Genomic DNA, 27,771 nt, shown 5'->3' on the forward strand with positions numbered 1-27,771 from the left:
GCGCTGCTTCATGTGGCGGACGAGATTCGCTCTTTTTCCGGTATGAAAATGAATTGGGATAAAATCAGGAATGTACACTGAAATGTTCTCTCTCTGCGTGTCCCCCCCCCCCCCCCCACCACCACAGCGGTGACCGTCAGGACCTGATTTCCCGTGCACTGTGCAGGCTCCGGAAAGAAAGGGGGGGGGGGGGGGTTTGGCGTTGCCCAATTCTGTTACTTTTGTGTAGCAGGATCCCCCGACCCGCTTGTTATCGTCCATAGAGCTTATCTCAGTCCCTCTCGCCTGGTTACACGTGGGAAAGCTGGTGCCTCTCAATGTCCCAATAAAGACTCTTAGGGGGGAATTCAATTCATTAATGCACTATGACGTTGTGGGACGACCCACTGCTTCCGCCGCCATCACGAGGTTTCAGGCTCGCCCCAAAGTGGAGTGCAGGTAGGTGCAATGTCAGCCCTACTGTAAGTGGCCGATATGTAGTAAGTAAAACAATAATGTAGGAAATTATTCTATACAGTATTATCAGTACTACGTATCAGCAATACTTACCATCCTGCCTCCTCTTCTGCATCTCAGGAGTCTCCGATGTCTGAAGTATCGCCACCGCAGCGTAGTAAGCCTCGAACGTGGGGTGATACAATGTCCTCGCGGAGGGGACGTTTTCCTCTACGGTGTAAACAAGAAGCCCTTATTGCACTCTATATGGCAGCGAGAAGCAGGCAACAATAGGAACACTTACCTGAGGGTATAGAAGGGAGCGCTGATGGGCTGCATTGGTCTTCCGTCTCATCGTCATCCGCAGACCTGAGAGGGGGTAGAGGCAGAAGTGAGGCGGAGAGGGCTCATTCACACATTATTCATGGCGCACCTATATACAAAGCCACACCCTCCTCACCTGGCACTTCCGTCGTCAGAGAAATCCCCGTCATCCGTCTCCTCCCCTGAGTTACAGTCCGTCTGGTCCGAGCACAGCATCTGCAATCCAAACAGCGATCAGGGGGTTTACAGTGCAGCGCCGCCACACGGTGGCCAAACTGCAGACTGCAGGATACAGACCACAAGCGACCTCAGTGCCTGCCTCGTTTCTATCACTGGGGTCTCCGCATGGAGGCGGGACGCTGGAAATCACAGCGAGACCAATGGGAAGAGCTCGAAGCCTCTCCTGCATGGCTGCCTCTAGCGCATATACACTGCAGCTAATCTGTATGTCACCAGCGTGTGAAACGCGTGGAGCCTATATGCAATATAAAGCAGCGCTCCTCTGAGTGACTATGAGAGCAGACAATGTTCCTATCTGTACACAGCACTGTGTATCTCCTCAGTATATAGCAGCGCTCCTCTGAGTGACTGAGAGCAGACAATGTTCCTATCTGTACGCAGCACTGTGTATAACCTCAGTATATAGCAGCGCTCCTCTGAGTGACTATGAGACAATGTTCCTATCTGTACGCAGCACTGTGTATAACCTCAGTATATAGCAGCGCTCCTCTGAGTGACTATGAGACAATGTTCCTATCTGTACGCAGCACTGTGTATAACATCAGTATATAGCAGTGCTCCTCTGAGTGACTGAGAGCAGACAATGTTCCTATCTGTACACAGCACTGTGTATAACCTCAGTATATAGCAGCGCTCCTCTGAGTGACTATGAGACAATGTTCCTATCTGTACGCAGCACTGTGTATATCCTCAGTATATAGCAGTGCTCCTCTGAGTGACTATGAGAGCAGACAATGTTCCTATCTGTACACAGCACTGTGTATATCCTCAGTATATAGCAGCGCTCCTCTGAGTGACTATGAGACAATGCTCCTATCTGTACACAGCACTGTGTATATCCTCAGTATATAGCAGCGCTCCTCTGAGTGACTATGAGACAATGTTCCTATCTGTACACAGCACTGTGTATATCCTCAGTATATAGCAGCGCTCCTCTGAGTGACTATGAGAGCAGACAATGTTCCTATCTGTACACAGCACTGTGTATATCCTCAGTATATAGCAGCGCTCCTCTGAGTGACTATGAGACAATGTTCCTATCTGTACACAGCACTGTGTATAACCTCAGTATATAGCAGCGCTCCTCTGAGTGACTATGAGACAATGTTCCTATCTGTACGCAGCACTGTGTATATCCTCAGTATATAGCAGCGCTCCTCTGAGTGACTATGAGACAATGTTCCTATCTGTACACAGCACTGTGTATATCCTCAGTATATAGCAGCGCTCCTCTGAGTGACTATGAGACAATGTTCCTATCTGTACGCAGCACTGTGTATATCCTCAGTATATAGCAGCGCTCCTCTGAGTGACTATGAGACAATGTTCCTATCTGTACACAGCACTGTGTATAACCTCAGTATATAGCAGCGCTCCTCTGAGTGACTGAGAGCAGACAATGTTCCTATCTGTACGCAGCACTGTGTATAACCTCAGTATATAGCAGCGCTCCTCTGAGTGACTATGAGACAATGTTCCTATCTGTACACAGCACTGTGTATATCCTCAGTATATAGCAGCGCTCCTCTGAGTGACTATGAGACAATGTTCCTATCTGTACGCAGCACTGTGTATATCCTCAGTATATAGCAGCGCTCCTCTGAGTGACTGAGAGCAGACAATGTTCCTATCTGTACACAGCACTGTGTATATCCTCAGTATATAGCAGCGCTCCTCTGAGTGACTATGAGACAATGTTCCTATCTGTACGCAGCACTGTGTATATCCTCAGTATATAGCAGCGCTCCTCTGAGTGACTATGAGACAATGCTCCTATCTGTACACAGCACTGTGTATATCCTCAGTATATAGCAGCGCTCCTCTGAGTGACTATGAGACAATGTTCCTATCTGTACACAGCACTGTGTATAACATCAGTATATAGCAGCGCTCCTCTGAGTGACTATGAGACAATGTTCCTATCTGTACACAGCACTGTGTATATCCTCAGTATATAGCAGCGCTTCTCTGAGTGACTATGAGACAATGTTCCTATCTGTACACAGCACTGTGTATCTCCTCAGTATATAGCAGCGCTCCTCTGAGTGACTATGAGACAATGTTCCTATCTGTACACAGCACTGTGTATATCCTCAGTATATAGCAGCGCTCCTCTGAGTGACTATGAGACAATGCTCCTATCTGTACACAGCACTGTGTATAACCTCAGTATATAGCAGCGCTCCTCTGAGTGACTGAGAGCAGACAATGTTCCTATCTGTACGCAGCACTGTGTATAACCTCAGTATATAGCAGCGCTCCTCTGAGTGACTATGAGACAATGTTCCTATCTGTACACAGCACTGTGTATATCCTCAGTATATAGCAGCGCTCCTCTGAGTGACTATGAGACAATGTTCCTATCTGTACGCAGCACTGTGTATATCCTCAGTATATAGCAGCGCTCCTCTGAGTGACTGAGAGCAGACAATGTTCCTATCTGTACACAGCACTGTGTATATCCTCAGTATATAGCAGCGCTCCTCTGAGTGACTATGAGACAATGCTCCTATCTGTACACAGCACTGTGTATATCCTCAGTATATAGCAGCGCTCCTCTGAGTGACTATGAGACAATGTTCCTATCTGTACACAGCACTGTGTATAACATCAGTATATAGCAGCGCTCCTCTGAGTGACTATGAGACAATGTTCCTATCTGTACACAGCACTGTGTATAACCTCAGTATATAGCAGCGCTCCTCTGAGTGACTATGAGACAATGTTCCTATCTGTACACAGCACTGTGTATAACATCAGTATATAGCAGTGCTCCTCTGAGTGACTATGAGACAATGCTCCTATCTGTACACAGCACTGTGTATATCCTCAGTATATAGCAGCGCTCCTCTGAGTGACTATGAGACAATGTTCCTATCTGTACACAGCACTGTGTATAACCTCAGTATATAGCAGCGCTCCTCTGAGTGACTGAGAGCAGACAATGTTCCTATCTGTACGCAGCACTGTGTATCTCCTCAGTATATAGCAGCGCTCCTCTGAGTGACTATGAGAGCAGACAATGTTCCTATCTGTACACAGCACTGTGTATATCCTCAGTATATAGCAGCGCTCCTCTGAGTGACTATGAGACAATGTTCCTATCTGTACGCAGCACTGTGTATATCCTCAGTATATAGCAGCGCTCCTCTGAGTGACTATGAGACAATGTTCCTATCTGTACACAGCACTGTGTATATCCTCAGTATATAGCAGCGCTCCTCTGAGTGACTATGAGACAATGTTCCTATCTGTACACAGCACTGTGTATATCCTCAGTATATAGTAGCGCTCCTCTGAGTGACTATGAGACAATGTTCCTATCTGTACACAGCACTGTGTATAACCTCAGTATATAGCAGCGCTCCTCTGAGTGACTATGAGACAATGTTCCTATCTGTACACAGCACTGTGTATATCATCAGTATATAGCAGCGCTCCTCTGAGTGACTATGAGACAATGTTCCTATCTGTACACAGCACTGTGTATATCCTCAGTATATAGCAGCGCTCCTCTGAGTGACTATGAGACAATGTTCCTATCTGTACACAGCACTGTGTATATCCTCAGTATATAGCAGCGCTCCTCTGAGTGACTATGAGACAATGCTCCTATCTGTACACAGCACTGTGTATATCCTCAGTATATAGCAGCGCTCCTCTGAGTGACTATGAGACAATGTTCCTATCTGTACACAGCACTGTGTATATCCTCAGTATATAGCAGCGCTCCTCTGAGTGACTATGAGACAATGTTCCTATCTGTACACAGCACTGTGTATATCCTCAGTATATAGCAGCGCTCCTCTGAGTGACTATGAGACAATGCTCCTATCTGTACACAGCACTGTGTATAACATCAGTATATAGCAGCGCTCCTCTGAGTGACTATGAGAGCAGACAATGTTCCTATCTGTACGCAGCACTGTGTATAACATCAGTATATAGCAGCGCTCCTCTGAGTGACTATGAGACAATGTTCCTATCTGTACGCAGCACTGTGTATATCCTCAGTATATAGCAGCGCTCCTCTGAGTGACTATGAGACAATGATCCTATCTGTGCACAGCACTGTGTATATCCTCAGTATATAGCAGCGCTCCTCTGAGTGACTATGAGACAATGTTCCTATCTGTACACAGCACTGTGTATAACCTCAGTATATAGCAGCGCTCCTCTGAGTGACTATGAGACAATGCTCCTATCTGTACACAGCACTGTGTATAACATCAGTATATAGCAGCGCTCCTCTGAGTGACTATGAGACAATGTTCCTATCTGTACACAGCACTGTGTATCTCCTCAGTATATAGCAGCGCTCCTCTGAGTGACTATGAGACAATGTTCCTATCTGTACGCAGCACTGTGTATAACATCAGTATATAGCAGCGCTCCTCTGAGTGACTATGAGAGCAGACAATGTTCCTATCTGTACACAGCACTGTGTATATCCTCAGTATATAGCAGCGCTCCTCTGAGTGACTATGAGACAATGTTCCTATCTGTACGCAGCACTGTGTATATCCTCAGTATATAGCAGCGCTCCTCTGAGTGACTATGAGAGCAGACAATGTTCCTATCTGTACACAGCACTGTGTATAACATCAGTATATAGCAGCGCTCCTCTGAGTGACTATGAGAGCAGACAATGTTCCTATCTGTACACAGCACTGTGTATATCCTCAGTATATAGCAGCGCTCCTCTGAGTGACTATGAGACAATGTTCCTATCTGTACGCAGCACTGTGTATATCCTCAGTATATAGCAGCGCTCCTCTGAGTGACTGAGAGCAGACAATGTTCCTATCTGTACACAGCACTGTGTATAACCTCAGTATATAGCAGCGCTCCTCTGAGTGACTATGAGACAATGTTCCTATCTGTACACAGCACTGTGTATAACATCAGTATATAGCAGCGCTCCTCTGAGTGACTATGAGACAATGCTCCTATCTGTACACAGCACTGTGTATATCCTCAGTATATAGCAGCGCTCCTCTGAGTGACTGAGAGCAGACAATGTTCCTATCTGTACGCAGCACTGTGTATCTCCTCAGTATATAGCAGCGCTCCTCTGAGTGACTATGAGAGCAGACAATGTTCCTATCTGTACACAGCACTGTGTATATCCTCAGTATATAGCAGCGCTCCTCTGAGTGACTATGAGACAATGTTCCTATCTGTACACAGCACTGTGTATATCCTCAGTATATAGCAGCGCTCCTCTGAGTGACTATGAGACAATGTTCCTATCTGTACACAGCACTGTGTATAACCTCAGTATATAGCAGCGCTCCTCTGAGTGACTATGAGACAATGATCCTATCTGTACACAGCACTGTGTATATCCTCAGTATATAGCAGCGCTCCTCTGAGTGACTATGAGACAATGTTCCTATCTGTACGCAGCACTGTGTATAACATCAGTATATAGCAGCGCTCCTCTGAGTGACTATGAGACAATGTTCCTATCTGTACACAGCACTGTGTATATCCCCAGTATATAGCAGCGCTCCTCTGAGTGACTATGAGACAATGTTCCTATCTGTACGCAGCACTGTGTATATCCTCAGTATATAGTAGCGCTCCTCTGAGTGACTATGAGACAATGTTCCTATCTGTACACAGCACTGTATATAACCTCAGTATATAGCAGCGCTCCTCTGAGTGACTATGAGAGCAGACAATGTTCCTATCTGTACACAGCACTGTGTAGAACCTCAGTATATAGCAGCGCTCCTCTGAGTGACTATGAGACAATGTTCCTATCTGTACACAGCACTGTGTATAACCTCAGTATATAGCAGCGCTCCTCTGAGTGACTATGAGACAATGTTCCTATCTGTACGCAGCACTGTGTATATCCTCAGTATATAGCAGCGCTCCTCTGAGTGACTATGAGAGCAGACAATGTTCCTATCTGTACACAGCACTGTGTATATCCTCAGTATATAGCAGCGCTCCTCTGAGTGACTATGAGACAATGTTCCTATCTGTACACAGCACTGTGTATATCCTCAGTATATAGAAGCGCTCCTCTGAGTGACTATGAGAGCAGACAATGTTCCTATCTGTACGCAGCACTGTGTATATCCTCAGTATATAGCAGCGCTCCTCTGAGTGACTATGAGAGCAGACAATGTTCCTATCTGTACGCAGCACTGTGTATATCCTCAGTATATAGCAGCGCTCCTCTGAGTGACTATGAGACAATGTTCCTATCTGTACGCAGCACTGTGTATATCCTCAGTATATAGCAGCGCTCCTCTGAGTGACTATGAGACAATGTTCCTATCTGTACGCAGCACTGTGTATATCCTCAGTATATAGCAGCGCTCCTCTGAGTGACTATGAGACAATGTTCCTATCTGTACACAGCACTGTGTATATCCTCAGTATATAGCAGCGCTCCTCTGAGTGACTATGAGAGCAGACAATGTTCCTATCTGTACGCAGCACTGTGTATAACATCAGTATATAGCAGCGCTCCTCTGAGTGACTATGAGACAATGTTCCTATCTGTACACAGCACTGTGTATATCCTCAGTATATAGCAGCACTCCTCTGAGTGACTATGAGAGCAGACAATGTTCCTATCTGTACACAGCACTGTGTATATCCTCAGTATATAGCAGCGCTCCTCTGAGTGACTATGAGACAATGCTCCTATCTGTACACAGCACTGTGTATATCCTCAGTATATAGCAGCGCTCCTCTGAGTGACTATGAGACAATGTTCCTATCTGTACACAGCACTGTGTATAACATCAGTATATAGCAGCGCTCCTCTGAGTGACTATGAGACAATGTTCCTATCTGTACGCAGCACTGTGTATATCCTCAGTATATAGCAGCTCTCCTCTGAGTGACTATGAGACAATGTTCCTATCTGTACGCAGCACTGTGTATATCCTCAGTATATAGCAGCGCTCCTCTGAGTGACTATGAGACAATGTTCCTATCTGTACACAGCACTGTGTATATCCTCAGTATATAGCAGCGCTCCTCTGAGTGACTATGAGAGCAGACAATGTTCCTATCTGTACACAGCACTGTGTATATCCTCAGTATATAGCAGCGCTCCTCTGAGTGACTATGAGACAATGTTCCTATCTGTACACAGCACTGTGTATCTCCTCAGTATATAGCAGCGCTCCTCTGAGTGACTATGAGACAATGTTCCTATCTGTACACAGCACTGTGTATAACATCAGTATATAGCAGTGCTCCTCTGAGTGACTATGAGACAATGTTCCTATCTGTACGCAGCACTGTGTATAACATCAGTATATAGCAGTGCTCCTCTGAGTGACTATGAGACAATGTTCCTATCTGTACACAGCACTGTGTATAACCTCAGTATATAGCAGTGCTCCTCTGAGTGACTATGAGACAATGTTCCTATCTGTACACAGCACTGTGTATAACATCAGTATATAGCAGCGCTCCTCTGAGTGACTATGAGACAATGTTCCTATCTGTACGCAGCACTGTGTATATCCTCAGTATATAGCAGCGCTCCTCTGAGTGACTATGAGACAATGTTCCTATCTGTACGCAGCACTGTGTATAACATCAGTATATAGCAGCGCTCCTATGAGTGACTATGAGACAATGTTCCTATCTGTACACAGCACTGTGTATCTCCTCAGTATATAGCAGCGCTCCTCTGAGTGACTATGAGAGCAGACAATGTTCCTATCTGTACACAGCACTGTGTATATCCTCAGTATATAGCAGCGCTCCTCTGAGTGACTATGAGACAATGTTCCTATCTGTACGCAGCACTGTGTATAACATCAGTATATAGCAGTGCTCCTCTGAGTGACTATGAGACAATGTTCCTATCTGTACACAGCACTGTGTATATCCTCAGTATATAGCAGCGCTCCTCTGAGTGACTATGGGACAATGCTCCTATCTGAACACAGCACTGTGTATATCCTCAGTATATAGCAGCGCTCCTCTGAGTGACTATGAGACAATGTTCCTATCTGTACGCAGCACTGTGTATATCCTCAGTATATAGCAGCGCTCCTCTGAGTGACTATGAGAGCAGACAATGTTCCTATCTGTACGCAGCACTGTGTATATCCTCAGTATATAGCAGCGCTCCTCTGAGTGACTATGAGAGCAGACAATGTTTCTATCTGTACGCAGCACTGTGTATATCCTCAGTATATAGCAGCGCTCCTCTGAGTGACTATGAGACAATGCTCCTATCTGTACACAGCACTGTGTATAACCTCAGTATATAGCAGCGCTCCTCTGAGTGACTATGAGACAATGTTCCTATCTGTACACAGCACTGTGTATAACATCAGTATATAGCAGTGCTCCTCTGAGTGACTATGAGACAATGTTCCTATCTGTACGCAGCACTGTGTATAACCTCAGTATATAGCAGCGCTCCTCTGAGTGACTATGAGACAATGTTCCTATCTGTACACAGCACTGTGTATATCCTCAGTATATAGCAGCGCTCCTCTGAGTGACTATGAGACAATGTTCCTATCTGTACACAGCACTGTGTATATCCTCAGTATATAGCAGTGCTCCTCTGAGTGACTATGAGACAATGTTCCTATCTGTACGCAGCACTGTGTATATCCTCAGTATATAGCAGCGCTCCTCTGAGTGACTATGAGACAATGCTCCTATCTGTACACAGCACTGTGTATATCCTCAGTATATAGCAGCGCTCCTCTGAGTGACTATGAGACAATGTTCCTATCTGTACACAGCACTGTGTATAACCTCAGTATATAGCAGTGCTCCTCTGAGTGACTATGGGACAATGCTCCTATCTGTACGCAGCACTGTGTATATCCTCAGTATATAGCAGCGCTCCTCTGAGTGACTATGAGACAATGTTCCTATCTGTACACAGCACTGTGTATAACATCAGTATATAGTAGCGCTCCTCTGAGTGACTATGAGACAATGTTCCTATCTGTACACAGCACTGTGTATATCCTCAGTATATAGCAGCGCTTCTCTGAGTGACTATGAGACAATGTTCCTATCTGTACACAGCACTGTGTATATCCTCAGTATATAGCAGCGCTCCTCTGAGTGACTATGAGAGCAGACAATGTTCCTATCTGTACACAGCACTGTGTATATCCTCAGTATATAGCAGCGCTCCTCTGAGTGACTATGAGACAATGTTCCTATCTGTACACAGCACTGTGTATATCCTCAGTATATAGCAGCGCTCCTCTGAGTGACTATGAGAGCAGACAATGTTCCTATCTGTACGCAGCACTGTGTATATCCTCAGTATATAGCAGCGCTCCTCTGAGTGACTATGAGAGCAGACAATGTTCCTATCTGTACACAGCACTGTGTATATCCTCAGTATATAGCAGTGCTCCTCTGAGTGACTATGAGACAATGTTCCTATCTGTACACAGCACTGTGTATAACATCAGTATATAGCAGTGCTCCTCTGAGTGACTATGAGACAATGTTCCTATCTGTACACAGCACTGTGTATAACATCAGTATATAGCAGCGCTCCTCTGAGTGACTATGAGACAATGCTCCTATCTGTACACAGCACTGTGTATATTCTCAGTATATAGCAGCGCTCCTCTGAGTGACTATGAGACAATGTTCCTATCTGTACACAGCACTGTGTATAACATCAGTATATAGCAGTGCTCCTCTGAGTGACTATGAGACAATGTTCCTATCTGTACGCAGCACTGTGTATAACCTCAGTATATAGCAGCGCTCCTCTGAGTGACTATGAGACAATGTTCCTATCTGTACACAGCACTGTGTATATCCTCAGTATATAGCAGCGCTCCTCTGAGTGACTATGAGAGCAGACAATGTTCCTATCTGTACGCAGCACTGTGTATATCCTCAGTATATAGCAGCGCTCCTCTGAGTGACTATGAGAGCAGACAATGTTCCTATCTGTACACAGCACTGTGTATATCCTCAGTATATAGCAGTGCTCCTCTGAGTGACTATGAGACAATGTTCCTATCTGTGCACAGCACTGTGTATATCCTCAGTATATAGCAGCGCTCCTCTGAGTGACTATGAGAGCAGACAATGTTCCTATCTGTACACAGCACTGTGTATATCCTCAGTATATAGCAGCGCTCCTCTGAGTGACTATGAGAGCAGACAATGTTCCTATCTGTACGCAGCACTGTGTATATCCTCAGTATATAGCAGCGCTCCTCTGAGTGACTATGAGACAATGTTCCTATCTGTACACAGCACTGTGTATATCCTCAGTATATAGCAGCGCTCCTCTGAGTGACTATGAGAGCAGACAATGTTCCTATCTGTACACAGCACTGTGTATATCCTCAGTATATAGCAGCGCTCCTCTGAGTGACTATGAGACAATGTTCCTATCTGTACGCAGCACTGTGTATAACCTCAGTATATAGCAGCGCTCCTCTGAGTGACTATGAGACAATGTTCCTATCTGTACACAGCACTGTGTATAACCTCAGTATATAGCAGCGCTCCTCTGAGTGACTATGAGACAATGTTCCTATCTGTACACAGCACTGTGTATAACCTCAGTATATAGCAGCGCTCCTCTGAGTGACTATGAGACAATGTTCCTATCTGTACACAGCACTGTGTATAACATCAGTATATAGCAGCGCTCCTCTGAGTGACTATGAGACAATGTTCCTATCTGTACACAGCACTGTGTATATCCTCAGTATATAGCAGCGCTCCTCTGAGTGACTATGAGACAATGTTCCTATCTGTACACAGCACTGTGTATAACATCAGTATATAGCAGCGCTCCTCTGAGTGACTATGAGACAATGTTCCTATCTGTACACAGCACTGTGTATAACCTCAGTATATAGCAGCGCTCCTCTGAGTGACTATGAGACAATGTTCCTATCTGTACACAGCACTGTGTATAACATCAGTATATAGCAGCGCTCCTCTGAGTGACTATGAGACAATGTTCCTATCTGTACACAGCACTGTGTATAACCTCAGTATATAGCAGCGCTCCTCTGAGTGACTATGAGACAATGTTCCTATCTGTACGCAGCACTGTGTATATCCTCAGTATATAGCAGCGCTCCTCTGAGTGACTATGAGACAATGTTCCTATCTGTACACAGCACTGTGTATAACCTCAGTATATAGCAGCGCTCCTCTGAGTGACTATGAGACAATGTTCCTATCTGTACGCAGCACTGTGTATAACCTCAGTATATAGCAGCGCTCCTCTGAGTGACTATGAGACAATGTTCCTATCTGTACACAGCACTGTGTATATCCTCAGTATATAGCAGTGCTCCTCTGAGTGACTATGAGACAATGTTCCTATCTGTACACAGCACTGTGTATATCCTCAGTATATAGCAGCGCTCCTCTGAGTGACTATGAGACAATGCTCCTATCTGTACACAGCACTGTGTATATCCTCAGTATATAGCAGCGCTCCTCTGAGTGACTATGAGACAAGACAATGTTCCTATCTGTACACAGCACTGTGTATCTCCTCAGTATATAGCAGCGCTCCTCTGAGTGACTATGAGACAATGTTCCTATCTGTACACAGCACTGTGTATAACATCAGTATATAGCAGCGCTCCTCTGAGTGACTATGAGACAATGTTCCTATCTGTACACAGCACTGTGTATAACATCAGTATATAGCAGCGCTCCTCTGAGTGACTATGAGACAATGTTCCTATCTGTACACAGCACTGTGTATAACATCAGTATATAGCAGCACTCCTCTGAGTGACTATGAGACAATGTTCCTATCTGTACACAGCACTGTGTATAACATCAGTATATAGCAGCGCTCCTCTGAGTGACTATGAGACAATGTTCCTATCTGTACACAGCACTGTGTATAACATCAGTATATAGCAGCACTCCTCTGAGTGACTATGAGACAATGTTCCTATCTGTACACAGCACTGTGTATATCCTCAGTATATAGCAGCGCTCCTCTGAGTGACTATGACAGCAGACAATGTTCCTATCTGTACACAGCACTGTGTATAACATCAGTATATAGCAGCGCTCCTCTGAGTGACTATGAGACAATGTTCCTATCTGTACACAGCACTGTGTATAACCTCAGTATATAGCAGTGCTCCTCTGAGTGACTATGAGACAATGTTCCTATCTGTACACAGCACTGTGTATAACCTCAGTATATAGCAGCGCTCCTCTGAGTGACTATGAGACAATGTTCCTATCTGTACGCAGCACTGTGTATATCCTCAGTATATAGCAGCGCTCCTCTGAGTGACTATGACACAATGTTCCTATCTGTACACAGCACTGTGTATATCCTCAGTATATAGCAGTGCTCCTCTGAGTGACTATGAGACAATGTTCCTATCTGTACACAGCACTGTGTATATCCTCAGTATATAGCAGCGCTCCTCTGAGTGACTATGAGACAATGTTCCTATCTGTACGCAGCACTGTGTATAACATCAGTATATAGCAGCGCTCCTCTGAGTGACTATGAGACAATGTTCCTATCTGTACACAGCACTGTGTATATCCTCAGTATATAGCAGCGCTCCTCTGAGTGACTATGAGACAATGTTCCTATCTGTACACAGCACTGTGTATATCCTCAGTATATAGCAGCGCTCCTCTGAGTGACTATGAGACAATGTTCCTATCTGTACACAGCACTGTGTATATCCTCAGTATATAGCAGCGCTCCTCTGAGTGACTATGAGACAATGTTCCTATCTGTACACAGCACTGTGTATATCCTCAGTATATAGCAGCGCTCCTCTGAGTGACTATGAGACAATGTTCCTATCTGTACACAGCACTGTGTATATCCTCAGTATATAGCAGCGCTCCTCTGAGTGACTATGAGACAATGTTCCTATCTGTACACAGCACTGTGTATATCCTCAGTATATAGCAGCGCTCCTCTGAGTGACTATGAGACAATGTTCCTATCTGTACGCAGCACTGTGTATAACATCAGTATATAGCAGCGCTCCTCTGAGTGACTATGAGACAATGTTCCTATCTGTACACAGCACTGTGTATAACCTCAGTATATAGTAGCGCTCCTCTGAGTGACTATGAGACAATGTTCCTATCTGTACACAGCACTGTGTATAACCTCAGTATATAGTAGCGCTCCTCTGAGTGACTATGAGACAATGTTCCTATCTGTACACAGCACTGTGTATAACCTCAGTATATAGCAGCGCTCCTCTGAGTGACTATGAGACAATGTTCCTATCTGTACACAGCACTGTGCATATCCTCAGTATATAGCAGCGCTCCTCTGAGTGACTATGAGACAATGATCCTATCTGTACACAGCACTGTGTATAACCTCAGTATATAGCAGCGCTCCTCTGAGTGACTATGAGACAATGTTCCTATCTGTACACAGCACTGTGTATAACCTCAGTATATAGCAGCGCTCCTCTGAGTGACTATGAGACAATGTTCCTATCTGTACACAGCACTGTGCATATCCTCAGTATATAGCAGCGCTCCTCTGAGTGACTATGAGACAATGATCCTATCTGTGCACAGCACTGTGTATATCCTCAGTATATAGCAGCGCTCCTCTGAGTGACTATGAGACAATGTTCCTATCTGTACACAGCACTGTGTATATCCTCAGTATATAGCAGCGCTCCTCTGAGTGACTATGAGACAATGTTCCTATCTGTACGCAGCACTGTGTATATCCTCAGTATATAGCAGCGCTCCTCTGAGTGACTATGAGAGCAGACAATGTTCCTATCTGTACGCAGCACTGTGTATATCCTCAGTATATAGCAGTGCTCCTCTGAGTGACTATGAGACAATGTTCCTATCTGTACACAGCACTGTGTATATCCTCAGTATATAGCAGTGCTCCTCTGAGTGACTATGAGACAATGTTCCTATCTGTACACAGCACTGTGTATAACCTCAGTATATAGCAGCGCTCCTCTGAGTGACTATGAGACAATGTTCCTATCTGTACACAGCACTGTGTATATCCTCAGTATATAGCAGCGCTCCTCTGAGTGACTATGAGACAATGTTCCTATCTGTACACAGCACTGTGTGTATCCTCAGTATATAGCAGCGCTCCTCTGAGTGACTATGAGACAATGTTCCTATCTGTACACAGCACTGTGTATAACCTCAGTATATAGCAGCGCTCCTCTGAGTGACTATGAGACAATGTTCCTATCTGTACACAGCACTGTGCATATCCTCAGTATATAGCAGCGCTCCTCTGAGTGACTATGAGACAATGATCCTATCTGTGCACAGCACTGTGTATATCCTCAGTATATAGCAGCGCTCCTCTGAGTGACTATGAGACAATGTTCCTATCTGTACACAGCACTGTGTATATCCTCAGTATATAGCAGCGCTCCTCTGAGTGACTATGAGACAATGTTCCTATCTGTACGCAGCACTGTGTATATCCTCAGTATATAGCAGCGCTCCTCTGAGTGACTATGAGAGCAGACAATGTTCCTATCTGTACGCAGCACTGTGTATATCCTCAGTATATAGCAGTGCTCCTCTGAGTGACTATGAGACAATGTTCCTATCTGTACACAGCACTGTGTATATCCTCAGTATATAGCAGTGCTCCTCTGAGTGACTATGAGACAATGTTCCTATCTGTACACAGCACTGTGTATAACCTCAGTATATAGCAGCGCTCCTCTGAGTGACTATGAGACAATGTTCCTATCTGTACGCAGCACTGTGTATATCCTCAGTATATAGTAGCGCTCCTCTGAGTGACTATGAGACAATGTTCCTATCTGTACGCAGCACTGTGTATAACCTCAGTATATAGCAGCGCTCCTCTGAGTGACTATGAGACAATGTTCCTATCTGTACACAGCACTGTGCATATCCTCAGTATATAGCAGCGCTCCTCTGAGTGACTATGAGACAATGATCCTATCTGTACACAGCACTGTGTATAACCTCAGTATATAGCAGCGCTCCTCTGAGTGACTATGAGACAATGTTCCTATCTGTACACAGCACTGTGTATAACATCAGTATATAGCAGCGCTCCTCTGAGTGACTATGAGACAATGTTCCTATCTGTACACAGCACTGTGTATATCCTCAGTATATAGCAGCGCTCCTCTGAGTGACTATGAGACAATGTTCCTATCTGTACACAGCACTGTGTATAACCTCAGTATATAGCAGCGCTCCTCTGAGTGACTATGAGACAATGTTCCTATCTGTACACAGCACTGTGTATATCCTCAGTATATAGCAGCGCTCCTCTGAGTGACTATGAGACAATGATCCTATCTGTGCACAGCACTGTGTATATCCTCAGTATATAGCAGCGCTCCTCTGAGTGACTATGAGACAATGTTCCTATCTGTACACAGCACTGTGTATATCCTCAGTATATAGCAGCGCTCCTCTGAGTGACTATGAGACAATGTTCCTATCTGTACGCAGCACTGTGTATATCCTCAGTATATAGCAGCGCTCCTCTGAGTGACTATGAGACAATGTTCCTATCTGTACGCAGCACTGTGTATATCCTCAGTATATAGCAGCGCTCCTCTGAGTGACTATGAGAGCAGACAATGTTCCTATCTGTACGCAGCACTGTGTATATCCTCAGTATATAGCAGCGCTCCTCTGAGTGACTATGAGACAATGTTCCTATCTGTACACAGCACTGTGTATAACCTCAGTATATAGCAGCGCTCCTCTGAGTGACTATGGGACAATGTTCCTATCTGTACACAGCACTGTGTATAACATCAGTATATAGCAGCGCTCCTCTGAGTGACTATGAGACAATGTTCCTATCTGTACACAGCACTGTGTATCTCCTCAGTATATAGCAGCGCTCCTCTGAGTGACTATGAGACAATGTTCCTATCTGTACACAGCACTGTGTATAACATCAGTATATAGCAGCGCTCCTCTGAGTGACTATGAGACAATGATCCTATCTGTACACAGCACTGTGTATATCCTCAGTATATAGCAGCGCTCCTCTGAGTGACTATGAGACAATGTTCCTATCTGTACACAGCACTGTGTATATCCTCAGTATATAGCAGCGCTCCTCTGAGTGACTATGAGACAATGATCCTATCTGTACACAGCACTGTGTATATCCTCAGTATATAGCAGCGCTCCTCTGAGTGACTATGAGACAATGTTCCTATCTGTACACAGCACTGTGTATAACATCAGTATATAGCAGCGCTCCTCTGAGTGACTATGAGACAATGTTCCTATCTGTACACAGCACTGTGTATCTCCTCAGTATATAGCAGCGCTCCTCTGAGTGACTATGAGACAATGTTCCTATCTGTACACAGCACTGTGTATAACATCAGTATATAGCAGCGCTCCTCTGAGTGACTATGAGACAATGTTCCTATCTGTACACAGCACTGTGTATCTCCTCAGTATATAGCAGCGCTCCTCTGAGTGACTATGAGACAATGTTCCTATCTGTACACAGCACTGTGTATAACATCAGTATATAGCAGCGCTCCTCTGAGTGACTATGAGACAATGTTCCTATCTGTACACAGCACTGTGTATATCCTCAGTATATAGCAGCGCTCCTCTGAGTGACTATGAGACAATGATCCTATCTGTACACAGCACTGTGTATATCCTCAGTATATAGCAGCGCTCCTCTGAGTGACTATGAGACAATGTTCCTATCTGTACACAGCACTGTGTATATCCCCAGTATATAGCAGCGCTCCTCTGAGTGACTATGAGACAATGTTCCTATCTGTACACAGCACTGTGTATATCCTCAGTATATAGCAGCGCTCCTCTGAGTGACTATGAGACAATGTTCCTATCTGTACACAGCACTGTGTATCTCCTCAGTATATAGCAGCGCTCCTCTGAGTGACTATGAGACAATGTTCCTATCTGTACACAGCACTGTGTATAACATCAGTATATAGCAGCGCTCCTCTGAGTGACTATGAGACAATGTTCCTATCTGTACGCAGCACTGTGTATAACATCAGTATATAGCAGCGCTCCTCTGAGTGACTATGAGACAATGTTCCTATCTGTACGCAGCACTGTGTATAACCTCAGTATATAGCAGCGCTCCTCTGAGTGACTATGAGACAATGTTCCTATCTGTACGCAGCACTGTGTATAACCTCAGTATATAGCAGCGCTCCTCTGAGTGACTATGAGACAATGTTCCTATCTGTACACAGCACTGTGTATATCCTCAGTATATAGCAGCGCTCCTCTGAGTGACTATGAGAGCAGACAATGTTCCTATCTGTACACAGCACTGTGTATATCCTCAGTATATAGCAGCGCTCCTCTGAGTGACTATGAGAGCAGACAATGTTCCTATCTGTACGCAGCACTGTGTATATCCTCAGTATATAGCAGTGCTCCTCTGAGTGACTATGAGACAATGATCCTATCTGTACACAGCACTGTGTATATCCTCAGTATATAGCAGCGCTCCTCTGAGTGACTATGAGACAATGTTCCTATCTGTACACAGCACTGTGTATATCCTCAGTATATAGCAGTGCTCCTCTGAGTGACTATGAGACAATGCTCCTATCTGTACACAGCACTGTGTATATCCTCAGTATATAGCAGTGCTCCTCTGAGTGACTATGAGACAATGTTCCTATCTGTACACAGCACTGTGTATATCCTCAGTATATAGCAGCGCTCCTCTGAGTGACTATGAGACAATGCTCCTATCTGTACACAGCACTGTGTATATCCTCAGTATATAGCAGTGCTCCTCTGAGTGACTATGAGACAATGTTCCTATCTGTACGCAGCACTGTGTATAACATCAGTATATAGCAGCGCTCCTCTGAGTGACTATGAGAGCAGACAATGTTCCTATCTGTACACAGCACTGTGTATATCCTCAGTATATAGCAGCGCTCCTCTGAGTGACTATGAGACAATGTTCCTATCTGTACACAGCACTGTGTATAACATCAGTATATAGCAGCGCTCCTCTGAGTGACTATGAGACAATGTTCCTATCTGTACACAGCACTGTGTATATCCTCAGTATATAGCAGCGCTCCTCTGAGTGACTATGAGACAATGATCCTATCTGTACACAGCACTGTGTATATCCTCAGTATATAGCAGCGCTCCTCTGAGTGACTATGAGACAATGTTCCTATCTGTACACAGCACTGTGTATATCCTCAGTATATAGCAGCGCTCCTCTGAGTGACTATGAGACAATGTTCCTATCTGTACACAGCACTGTGTATATCCTCAGTATATAGCAGCGCTCCTCTGAGTGACTATGAGACAATGTTCCTATCTGTACACAGCACTGTGTATATCCTCAGTATATAGCAGCGCTCCTCTGAGTGACTATGAGACAATGTTCCTATCTGTACACAGCACTGTGTATAACCTCAGTATATAGCAGCGCTCCTCTGAGTGACTATGAGACAATGTTCCTATCTGTACGCAGCACTGTGTATATCCTCAGTATATAGCAGCGCTCCTCTGAGTGACTATGAGACAATGTTCCTATCTGTACGCAGCACTGTGTATATCCTCAGTATATAGCAGCGCTCCTCTGAGTGACTATGAGACAATGTTCCTATCTGTACACAGCACTGTGTATAACCTCAGTATATAGCAGCGCTCCTCTGAGTGACTATGAGACAATGTTCCTATCTGTACACAGCACTGTGTATATCCTCAGTATATAGCAGTGCTCCTCTGAGTGACTATGAGAGCAGACAATGTTCCTATCTGTACACAGCACTGTGTATCTCCTCAGTATATAGCAGCGCTCCTCTGAGTGACTATGTGACAATGTTCCTATCTGTACGCAGCACTGTGTATATCCTCAGTATATAGCAGTGCTCCTCTGAGTGACTATGAGACAATGTTCCTATCTGTACGCAGCACTGTGTATATCCTCAGTATATAGCAGCGCTCCTCTGAGTGACTATGAGACAATGTTCCTATCTGTACACAGCACTGTGTATAACCTCAGTATATAGCAGCGCTCCTCTGAGTGACTATGAGACAATGTTCCTATCTGTACGCAGCACTGTGTATAACCTCAGTATATAGCAGCGCTCCTCTGAGTGACTATGAGAGCAGACAATGTTCCTATCTGTACACAGCACTGTGTATATCCTCAGTATATAGCAGCGCTCCTCTGAGTGACTATGAGACAATGTTCCTATCTGTACACAGCACTGTGTATATCCTCAGTATATAGCAGCGCTCCTCTGAGTGACTATGAGACAATGTTCCTATCTGTACACAGCACTGTGTATATCCTCAGTATATAGCAGCGCTCCTCTGAGTGACTATGAGAGCAGACAATGTTCCTATCTGTACACAGCACTGTGTATATCCTCAGTATATAGCAGCGCTCCTCTGAGTGACTATGAGACAATGTTCCTATCTGTACACAGCACTGTGTATAACATCAGTATATAGCAGCGCTCCTCTGAGTGACTATGAGACAATGTTCCTATCTGTACACAGCACTGTGTATAACCTCAGTATATAGCAGCGCTCCTCTGAGTGACTATGAGAGCAGACAATGTTCCTATCTGTACACAGCACTGTGTATATCCTCAGTATATAGCAGCGCTCCTCTGAGTGACTATGAGAGCAGACAATGTTCCTATCTGTACACAGCACTGTGTATAACATCAGTATATAGCAGCGCTCCTCTGAGTGACTATGAGACAATGTTCCTATCTGTACGCAGCACTGTGTATATCCTCAGTATATAGCAGCGCTCCTGAGTGACTATGAGACAATGTTCCTATCTGTACACAGCACTGTGTATATCCTCAGTATATAGCAGCGCTCCTCTGAGTGACTATGGGACAATGTTCCTATCTGTACACAGCACTGTGTATATCCTCAGTATATAGCAGCGCTCCTCTGAGTGACTATGAGACAATGTTCCTATCTGTACACAGCACTGTGTATAACATCAGTATATAGCAGCGCTCCTCTGAGTGACTATGAGACAATGTTCCTATCTGTACGCAGCACTGTGTATATCCTCAGTATATAGCAGCGCTCCTCTGAGTGACTATGAGACAATGTTCCTATCTGTACACAGCACTGTGTATCTCCTCAGTATATAGCAGCGCTCCTCTGAGTGACTATGAGACAATGTTCCTATCTGTACACAGCACTGTGTATATCCTCAGTATATAGCAGCGCTCCTCTGAGTGACTATGAGAGCAGACAATGTTCCTATCTGTACACAGCACTGTGTATAACATCAGTATATAGCAGCGCTCCTCTGAGTGACTATGAGAGCAGACAATGTTCCTATCTGTACGCAGCACTGTGTATATCCTCAGTATATAGCAGCGCTCCTCTGAGTGACTATGAGACAATGTTCCTATCTGTACACAGCACTGTGTATATCCTCAGTATATAGCAGCGCTCCTCTGAGTGACTATGAGACAATGTTCCTATCTGTACGCAGCACTGTGTATATCCTCAGTATATAGCAGCGCTCCTCTGAGTGACTATGAGACAATGTTCCTATCTGAACACAGCACTGTGTATATCCTCAGTATATAGCAGCGCTCCTCTGAGTGACTATGAGACAATGCTCCTATCTGTACGCAGCACTGTGTATATCCTCAGTATATAGCAGCGCTCCTCTGAGTGACTATGAGACAATGTTCCTATCTGTACACAGCACTGTGTATAACATCAGTATATAGCAGCACTCCTCTGAGTGACTATGAGACAATGTTCCTATCTGTACACAGCACTGTGTATAACATCAGTATATAGCAGCACTCCTCTGAGTGACTATGAGACAATGTTCCTATCTGTACGCAGCACTGTGTATAACCTCAGTATATAGCAGCGCTCCTCTGAGAGACTATGAGAGCAGACAATGTTCCTATCTGTACACAGCACTGTGTATATCCTCAGTATATAGCAGCGCTCCTCTGAGTGACTATGAGACAATGTTCCTATCTGTACGCAGCACTGTGTATATCCTCAGTATATAGCAGCGCTCCTCTGAGTGACTATGAGACAATGTTCCTATCTGTACACAGCACTGTGTATATCATCAGTATATAGCAGCGCTCCTCTGAGTGACTATGAGAGCAGACAATGTTCCTATCTGTACACAGCACTGTGTATATCCTCAGTATATAGCAGCGCTCCTCTGAGTGACTATGAGACAATGTTCCTATCTGTACACAGCACTGTGTATATCATCAGTATATAGCAGCACTCCTCTGAGTGACTATGAGACAATGTTCCTATCTGTACACAGCACTGTGTATATCCTCAGTATATAGCAGCGCTCCTCTGAGTGACTATGAGACAATGCTCCTATCTGTACACAGCACTGTGTATAACCTCAGTATATAGCAGCGCTCCTCTGAGTGACTATGAGAGCAGACAATGTTCCTATCTGTACACAGCACTGTGTATAACATCAGTATATAGCAGCGCTCCTCTGAGTGACTATGAGACAATGTTCCTATCTGTACACAGCACTGTGTATATCCTCAGTGTATAGCAGCGCTCCTCTGAGTGACTATGAGACAATGTTCCTATCTGTACACAGCACTGTGTATATCATCAGTATATAGCAGCGCTCCTCTGAGTAACTATGAGAGCAGACAATGTTCCTATCTGTACACAGCACTGTGTATATCCTCAGTATATAGCAGCGCTCCTCTGAGTGACTATGAGAGCAGACAATGTTCCTATCTGTACACAGCACTGTGTATAACCTCAGTATATAGCAGCGCTCCTCTGAGTGACTATGAGACAATGCTCCTATCTGTACACAGCACTGTGTATAACCTCAGTATATAGCAGCGCTCCTCTGAGTGACTATAAGACAATGTTCCTATCTGTACGCAGCACTGTGTATATCCTCAGTATATAGCAGCGCTCCTCTGAGTGACTATGAGACAATGTTCCTATCTGTACGCAGCACTGTGTATATCCTCAGTATATAGCAGCGCTCCTCTGAGTGACTATGAGACAATGTTCCTATCTGTACGCAGCACTGTGTATAACATCAGTATATAGCAGCGCTCCTCTGAGTGACTATGAGACAATGTTCCTATCTGTACACAGCACTGTGTATATCCTCAGTATATAGCAGCGCTCCTCTGAGTGACTATGAGACAATGTTCCTATCTGTACGCAGCACTGTGTATATCCTCAGTATATAGCAGCGCTCCTCTGAGTGACTATGAGACAATGTTCCTATCTGTACACAGCACTGTGTATATCCTCAGTATATAGCAGCGCTCCTCTGAGTGACTATGAGACAATGTTCCTATCTGTACGCAGCACTGTGTATAACATCAGTATATAGCAGCGCTCCTCTGAGTGACTATGAGACAATGTTCCTATCTGTACACAGCACTGTGTATATCCTCAGTATATAGCAGCGCTCCTCTGAGTGACTATGAGACAATGTTCCTATCTGTACGCAGCACTGTGTATATCCTCAGTATATAGCAGCGCTCCTCTGAGTGACTATGAGACAATGTTCCTATCTGTACGCAGCACTGTGTATATCCTCAGTATATAGCAGCGCTCCTCTGAGTGACTATGAGACAATGTTCCTATCTGTACGCAGCACTGTGTATATCCTCAGTATATAGCAGCGCTCCTCTGAGTGACTATGAGACAATGTTCCTATCTGTACACAGCACTGTGTATAACCTCAGTATATAGCAGCGCTCCTCTGAGTGACTATGAGACAATGTTCCTATCTGTACACAGCACTGTGTATATCCTCAGTATATAGCAGCGCTCCTCTGAGTGACTATGAGACAATGTTCCTATCTGTACACAGCACTGTGTATATCCTCAGTATATAGCAGCGCTCCTCTGAGTGACTATGAGACAATGTTCCTATCTGTACACAGCACTGTGTATATCCTCAGTATATAGCAGCGCTCCTCTGAGTGACTATGAGACAATGTTCCTATCTGTACACAGCACTGTGTATAACCTCAGTATATAGCAGCGCTCCTCTGAGTGACTATGAGACAATGTTCCTATCTGTACGCAGCACTGTGTATATCCTCAGTATATAGCAGCGCTCCTCTGAGTGACTATGAGACAATGTTCCTATCTGTACACAGCACTGTGTATATCCTCAGTATATAGCAGCGCTCCTCTGAGTGACTATGAGACAATGATCCTATCTGTGCACAGCACTGTGTATATCCTCAGTATATAGCAGCGCTCCTCTGAGTGACTATGAGAGCAGACAATGTTCCTATCTGTACACAGCACTGTGTATATCCTCAGTATATAGCAGCGCTCCTCTGAGTGACTATGAGACAATGTTCCTATCTGTACGCAGCACTGTGTATATCCTCAGTATATAGCAGCGCTCCTCTGAGTGACTATGAGACAATGTTCCTATCTGTACGCAGCACTGTGTATAACCTCAGTATATAGCAGCGCTCCTCTGAGTGACTATGAGAGCAGACAATGTTCCTATCTGTACGCAGCACTGTGTATATCCTCAGTATATAGCAGTGCTCCTCTGAGTGACTATGAGACAATGTTCCTATCTGTACGCAGCACTGTGTATATCCTCAGTATATAGCAGTGCTCCTCTGAGTGACTATGAGACAATGTTCCTATCTGTACACAGCACTGTGTATATCCTCAGTATATAGCAGCGCTCCTCTGAGTGACTATGAGACAATGTTCCTATCTGTACGCAGCACTGTGTATATCCTCAGTATATAGCAGCGCTCCTCTGAGTGACTATGAGAGCAGACAATGTTCCTATCTGTACGCAGCACTGTGTATATCCTCAGTATATAGCAGCGCTCCTCTGAGTGACTATGAGACAATGTTCCTATCTGTACGCAGCACTGTGTATAACCTCAGTATATAGCAGCGCTCCTCTGAGTGACTATGAGACAATGTTCCTATCTGTACGCAGCACTGTGTATATCCTCAGTATATAGCAGCACTCCTCTGAGTGACTATGAGACAATGTTCCTATCTGTACACAGCACTGTGTATATCCTCAGTATATAGCAGCGCTCCTCTGAGTGACTATGAGACAATGTTCCTATCTGTACACAGCACTGTGTATATCCTCAGTATATAGCAGCGCTCCTCTGAGTGACTATGAGACAATGTTCCTATCTGTACACAGCACTGTGTATATCCTCAGTATATAGCAGCGCTCCTCTGAGTGACTATGAGAGCAGACAATGTTCCTATCTGTACGCAGCACTGTGTATATCCTCAGTATATAGCAGCGCTCCTCTGAGTGACTATGAGACAATGTTCCTATCTGTACACAGCACTGTGTATAACCTCAGTATATAGCAGCGCTCCTCTGAGTGACTATGAGACAATGTTCCTATCTGTACGCAGCACTGTGTATATCCCCAGTATATAGCAGCGCTCCTCTGAGTGACTATGAGACAATGTTCCTATCTGTACGCAGCACTGTGTATATCCTCAGTATATAGCAGCGCTCCTCTGAGTGACTATGAGACAATGCTCCTATCTGTACACAGCACTGTGTATATCCTCAGTATATAGCAGCGCTCCTCTGAGTGACTATGAGAGCAGACAATGTTCCTATCTGTACACAGCACTGTGTATATCCTCAGTATATAGCAGCGCTCCTCTGAGTGACTATGAGACAATGCTCCTATCTGTACACAGCACTGTGTATATCCTCAGTATATAGCAGCGCTCCTCTGAGTGACTATGAGAGCAGACAATGTTCCTATCTGTACACAGCACTGTGTATATCCTCAGTATATAGCAGCGCTCCTCTGAGTGACTATGAGAGCAGACAATGTTCCTATCTGTACGCAGCACTGTGTATATCCGCAGTATATAGCAGCGCTCCTCTGAGTGACTATGAGACAATGTTCCTATCTGTACACAGCACTGTGTATAACCTCAGTATATAGCAGCGCTCCTCTGAGTGACTATGAGACAATGTTCCTATCTGTACACAGCACTGTGTATATCCTCAGTATATAGCAGCGCTCCTCTGAGTGACTATGAGACAATGTTCCTATCTGTACACAGCACTGTGTATATCCTCAGTATATAGCAGCGCTCCTCTGAGTGACTATGAGACAATGTTCCTATCTGTACACAGCACTGTGTGTATCCTCAGTATATAGCAGCGCTCCTCTGAGTGACTATGAGACAATGTTCCTATCTGTACACAGCACTGTGTGTATCCTCAGTATATAGCAGCGCTCCTCTGAGTGACTATGAGACAATGTTCCTATCTGTACGCAGCACTGTGTATAACATCAGTATATAGCAGCGCTCCTCTGAGTGACTATGAGACAATGTTCCTATCTGTACACAGCACTGTGTATATCCTCAGTATATAGCAGCGCTCCTCTGAGTGACTATGAGACAATGTTCCTATCTGTACACAGCACTGTGTATATCCTCAGTATATAGCAGCGCTCCTCTGAGTGACTATGAGACAATGTTCCTATCTGTACACAGCACTGTGTGTATCCTCAGTATATAGCAGCGCTCCTCTGAGTGACTATGAGACAATGCTCCTATCTGTACACAGCACTGTGTATAACCTCAGTATATAGCAGCGCTCCTCTGAGTGACTATGAGACAATGTTCCTATCTGTACACAGCACTGTGTATAACCTCAGTATATAGCAGCGCTCCTCTGAGTGACTATGAGAGCAGACAATGTTCCTATCTGTACACAGCACTGTGTATATCCTCAGTATATAGCAGCGCTCCTCTGAGTGACTATGAGAGCAGACAATGTTCCTATCTGTACACAGCACTGTGTATAACCTCAGTATATAGCAGCGCTCCTCTGAGTGACTATGAGACAATGTTCCTATCTGTACACAGCACTGTGTATATCATCAGTATATAGCAGCGCTCCTCTGAGTGACTATGAGACAATGTTCCTATCTGTACACAGCACTGTGTATATCCTCAGTATATAGCAGCGCTCCTCTGAGTGACTATGAGACAATGTTCCTATCTGTACACAGCACTGTGTATAACATCAGTATATAGCAGCGCTCCTCTGAGTGACTATGAGACAATGCTCCTATCTGTACGCAGCACTGTGTATAACATCAGTATATAGCAGCGCTCCTCTGAGTGACTATGAGACAATGTTCCTATCTGTACACAGCACTGTGTATAACATCAGTATATAGCAGCGCTCCTCTGAGTGACTATGAGACAATGCTCCTATCTGAACACAGCACTGTGTATATCCTCAGTATATAGCAGCGCTCCTCTGAGTGACTATGACAGCAGACAATGTTCCTATCTGTACGCAGCACTGTGTATATCCTCAGTATATAGCAGCGCTCCTCTGAGTGACTATGAGACAATGTTCCTATCTGTACGCAGCACTGTGTATAACCTCAGTATATAGCAGCGCTCCTCTGAGTGACTATGAGACAATGTTCCTATCTGTACACAGCACTGTGTATATCCTCAGTATATAGCAGCGCTCCTCTGAGTGACTATGACAGCAGACAATGTTCCTATCTGTACACAGCACTGTGTATATCCTCAGTATATAGCAGCGCTCCTCTGAGTGACTATGAGACAATGTTCCTATCTGTACACAGCACTGTGTATATCCTCAGTATATAGCAGCGCTCCTCTGAGTGACTATGAGACAATGTTCCTATCTGTACACAGCACTGTGTGTATCCTCAGTATATAGCAGCGCTCCTCTGAGTGACTATGAGACAATGTTCCTATCTGTACACAGCACTGTGTATAACCTCAGTATAT

General features: G+C 44.7%; 1 protein-coding gene across 2 annotated transcripts in view; it reads right to left on the reverse strand.

Moving 5' to 3' along the window:
- The window catches only part of SAP25 (Sin3A associated protein 25), an 81,746-nt gene that overhangs the window by 9,725 nt on the left and 44,250 nt on the right, over positions 1–27,771 (reverse strand). For both annotated transcript variants that reach the window (XM_063930113.1, XM_063930114.1), the window contains exons 2-4: positions 896–975; positions 740–804; positions 550–666 (exon numbers count right to left, since the gene is read on the reverse strand). In XM_063930113.1, the coding sequence (XP_063786183.1) occupies positions 550–666; positions 740–804; positions 896–975 (262 nt within the window). The remainder of the gene's footprint in view (positions 1–549; positions 667–739; positions 805–895; positions 976–27,771) is intronic.

Source organism: Pseudophryne corroboree, chromosome 6 (assembly GCF_028390025.1).
Source record: "Pseudophryne corroboree isolate aPseCor3 chromosome 6, aPseCor3.hap2, whole genome shotgun sequence".
Classification (NCBI taxonomy): domain Eukaryota; kingdom Metazoa; phylum Chordata; class Amphibia; order Anura; family Myobatrachidae; genus Pseudophryne; species Pseudophryne corroboree.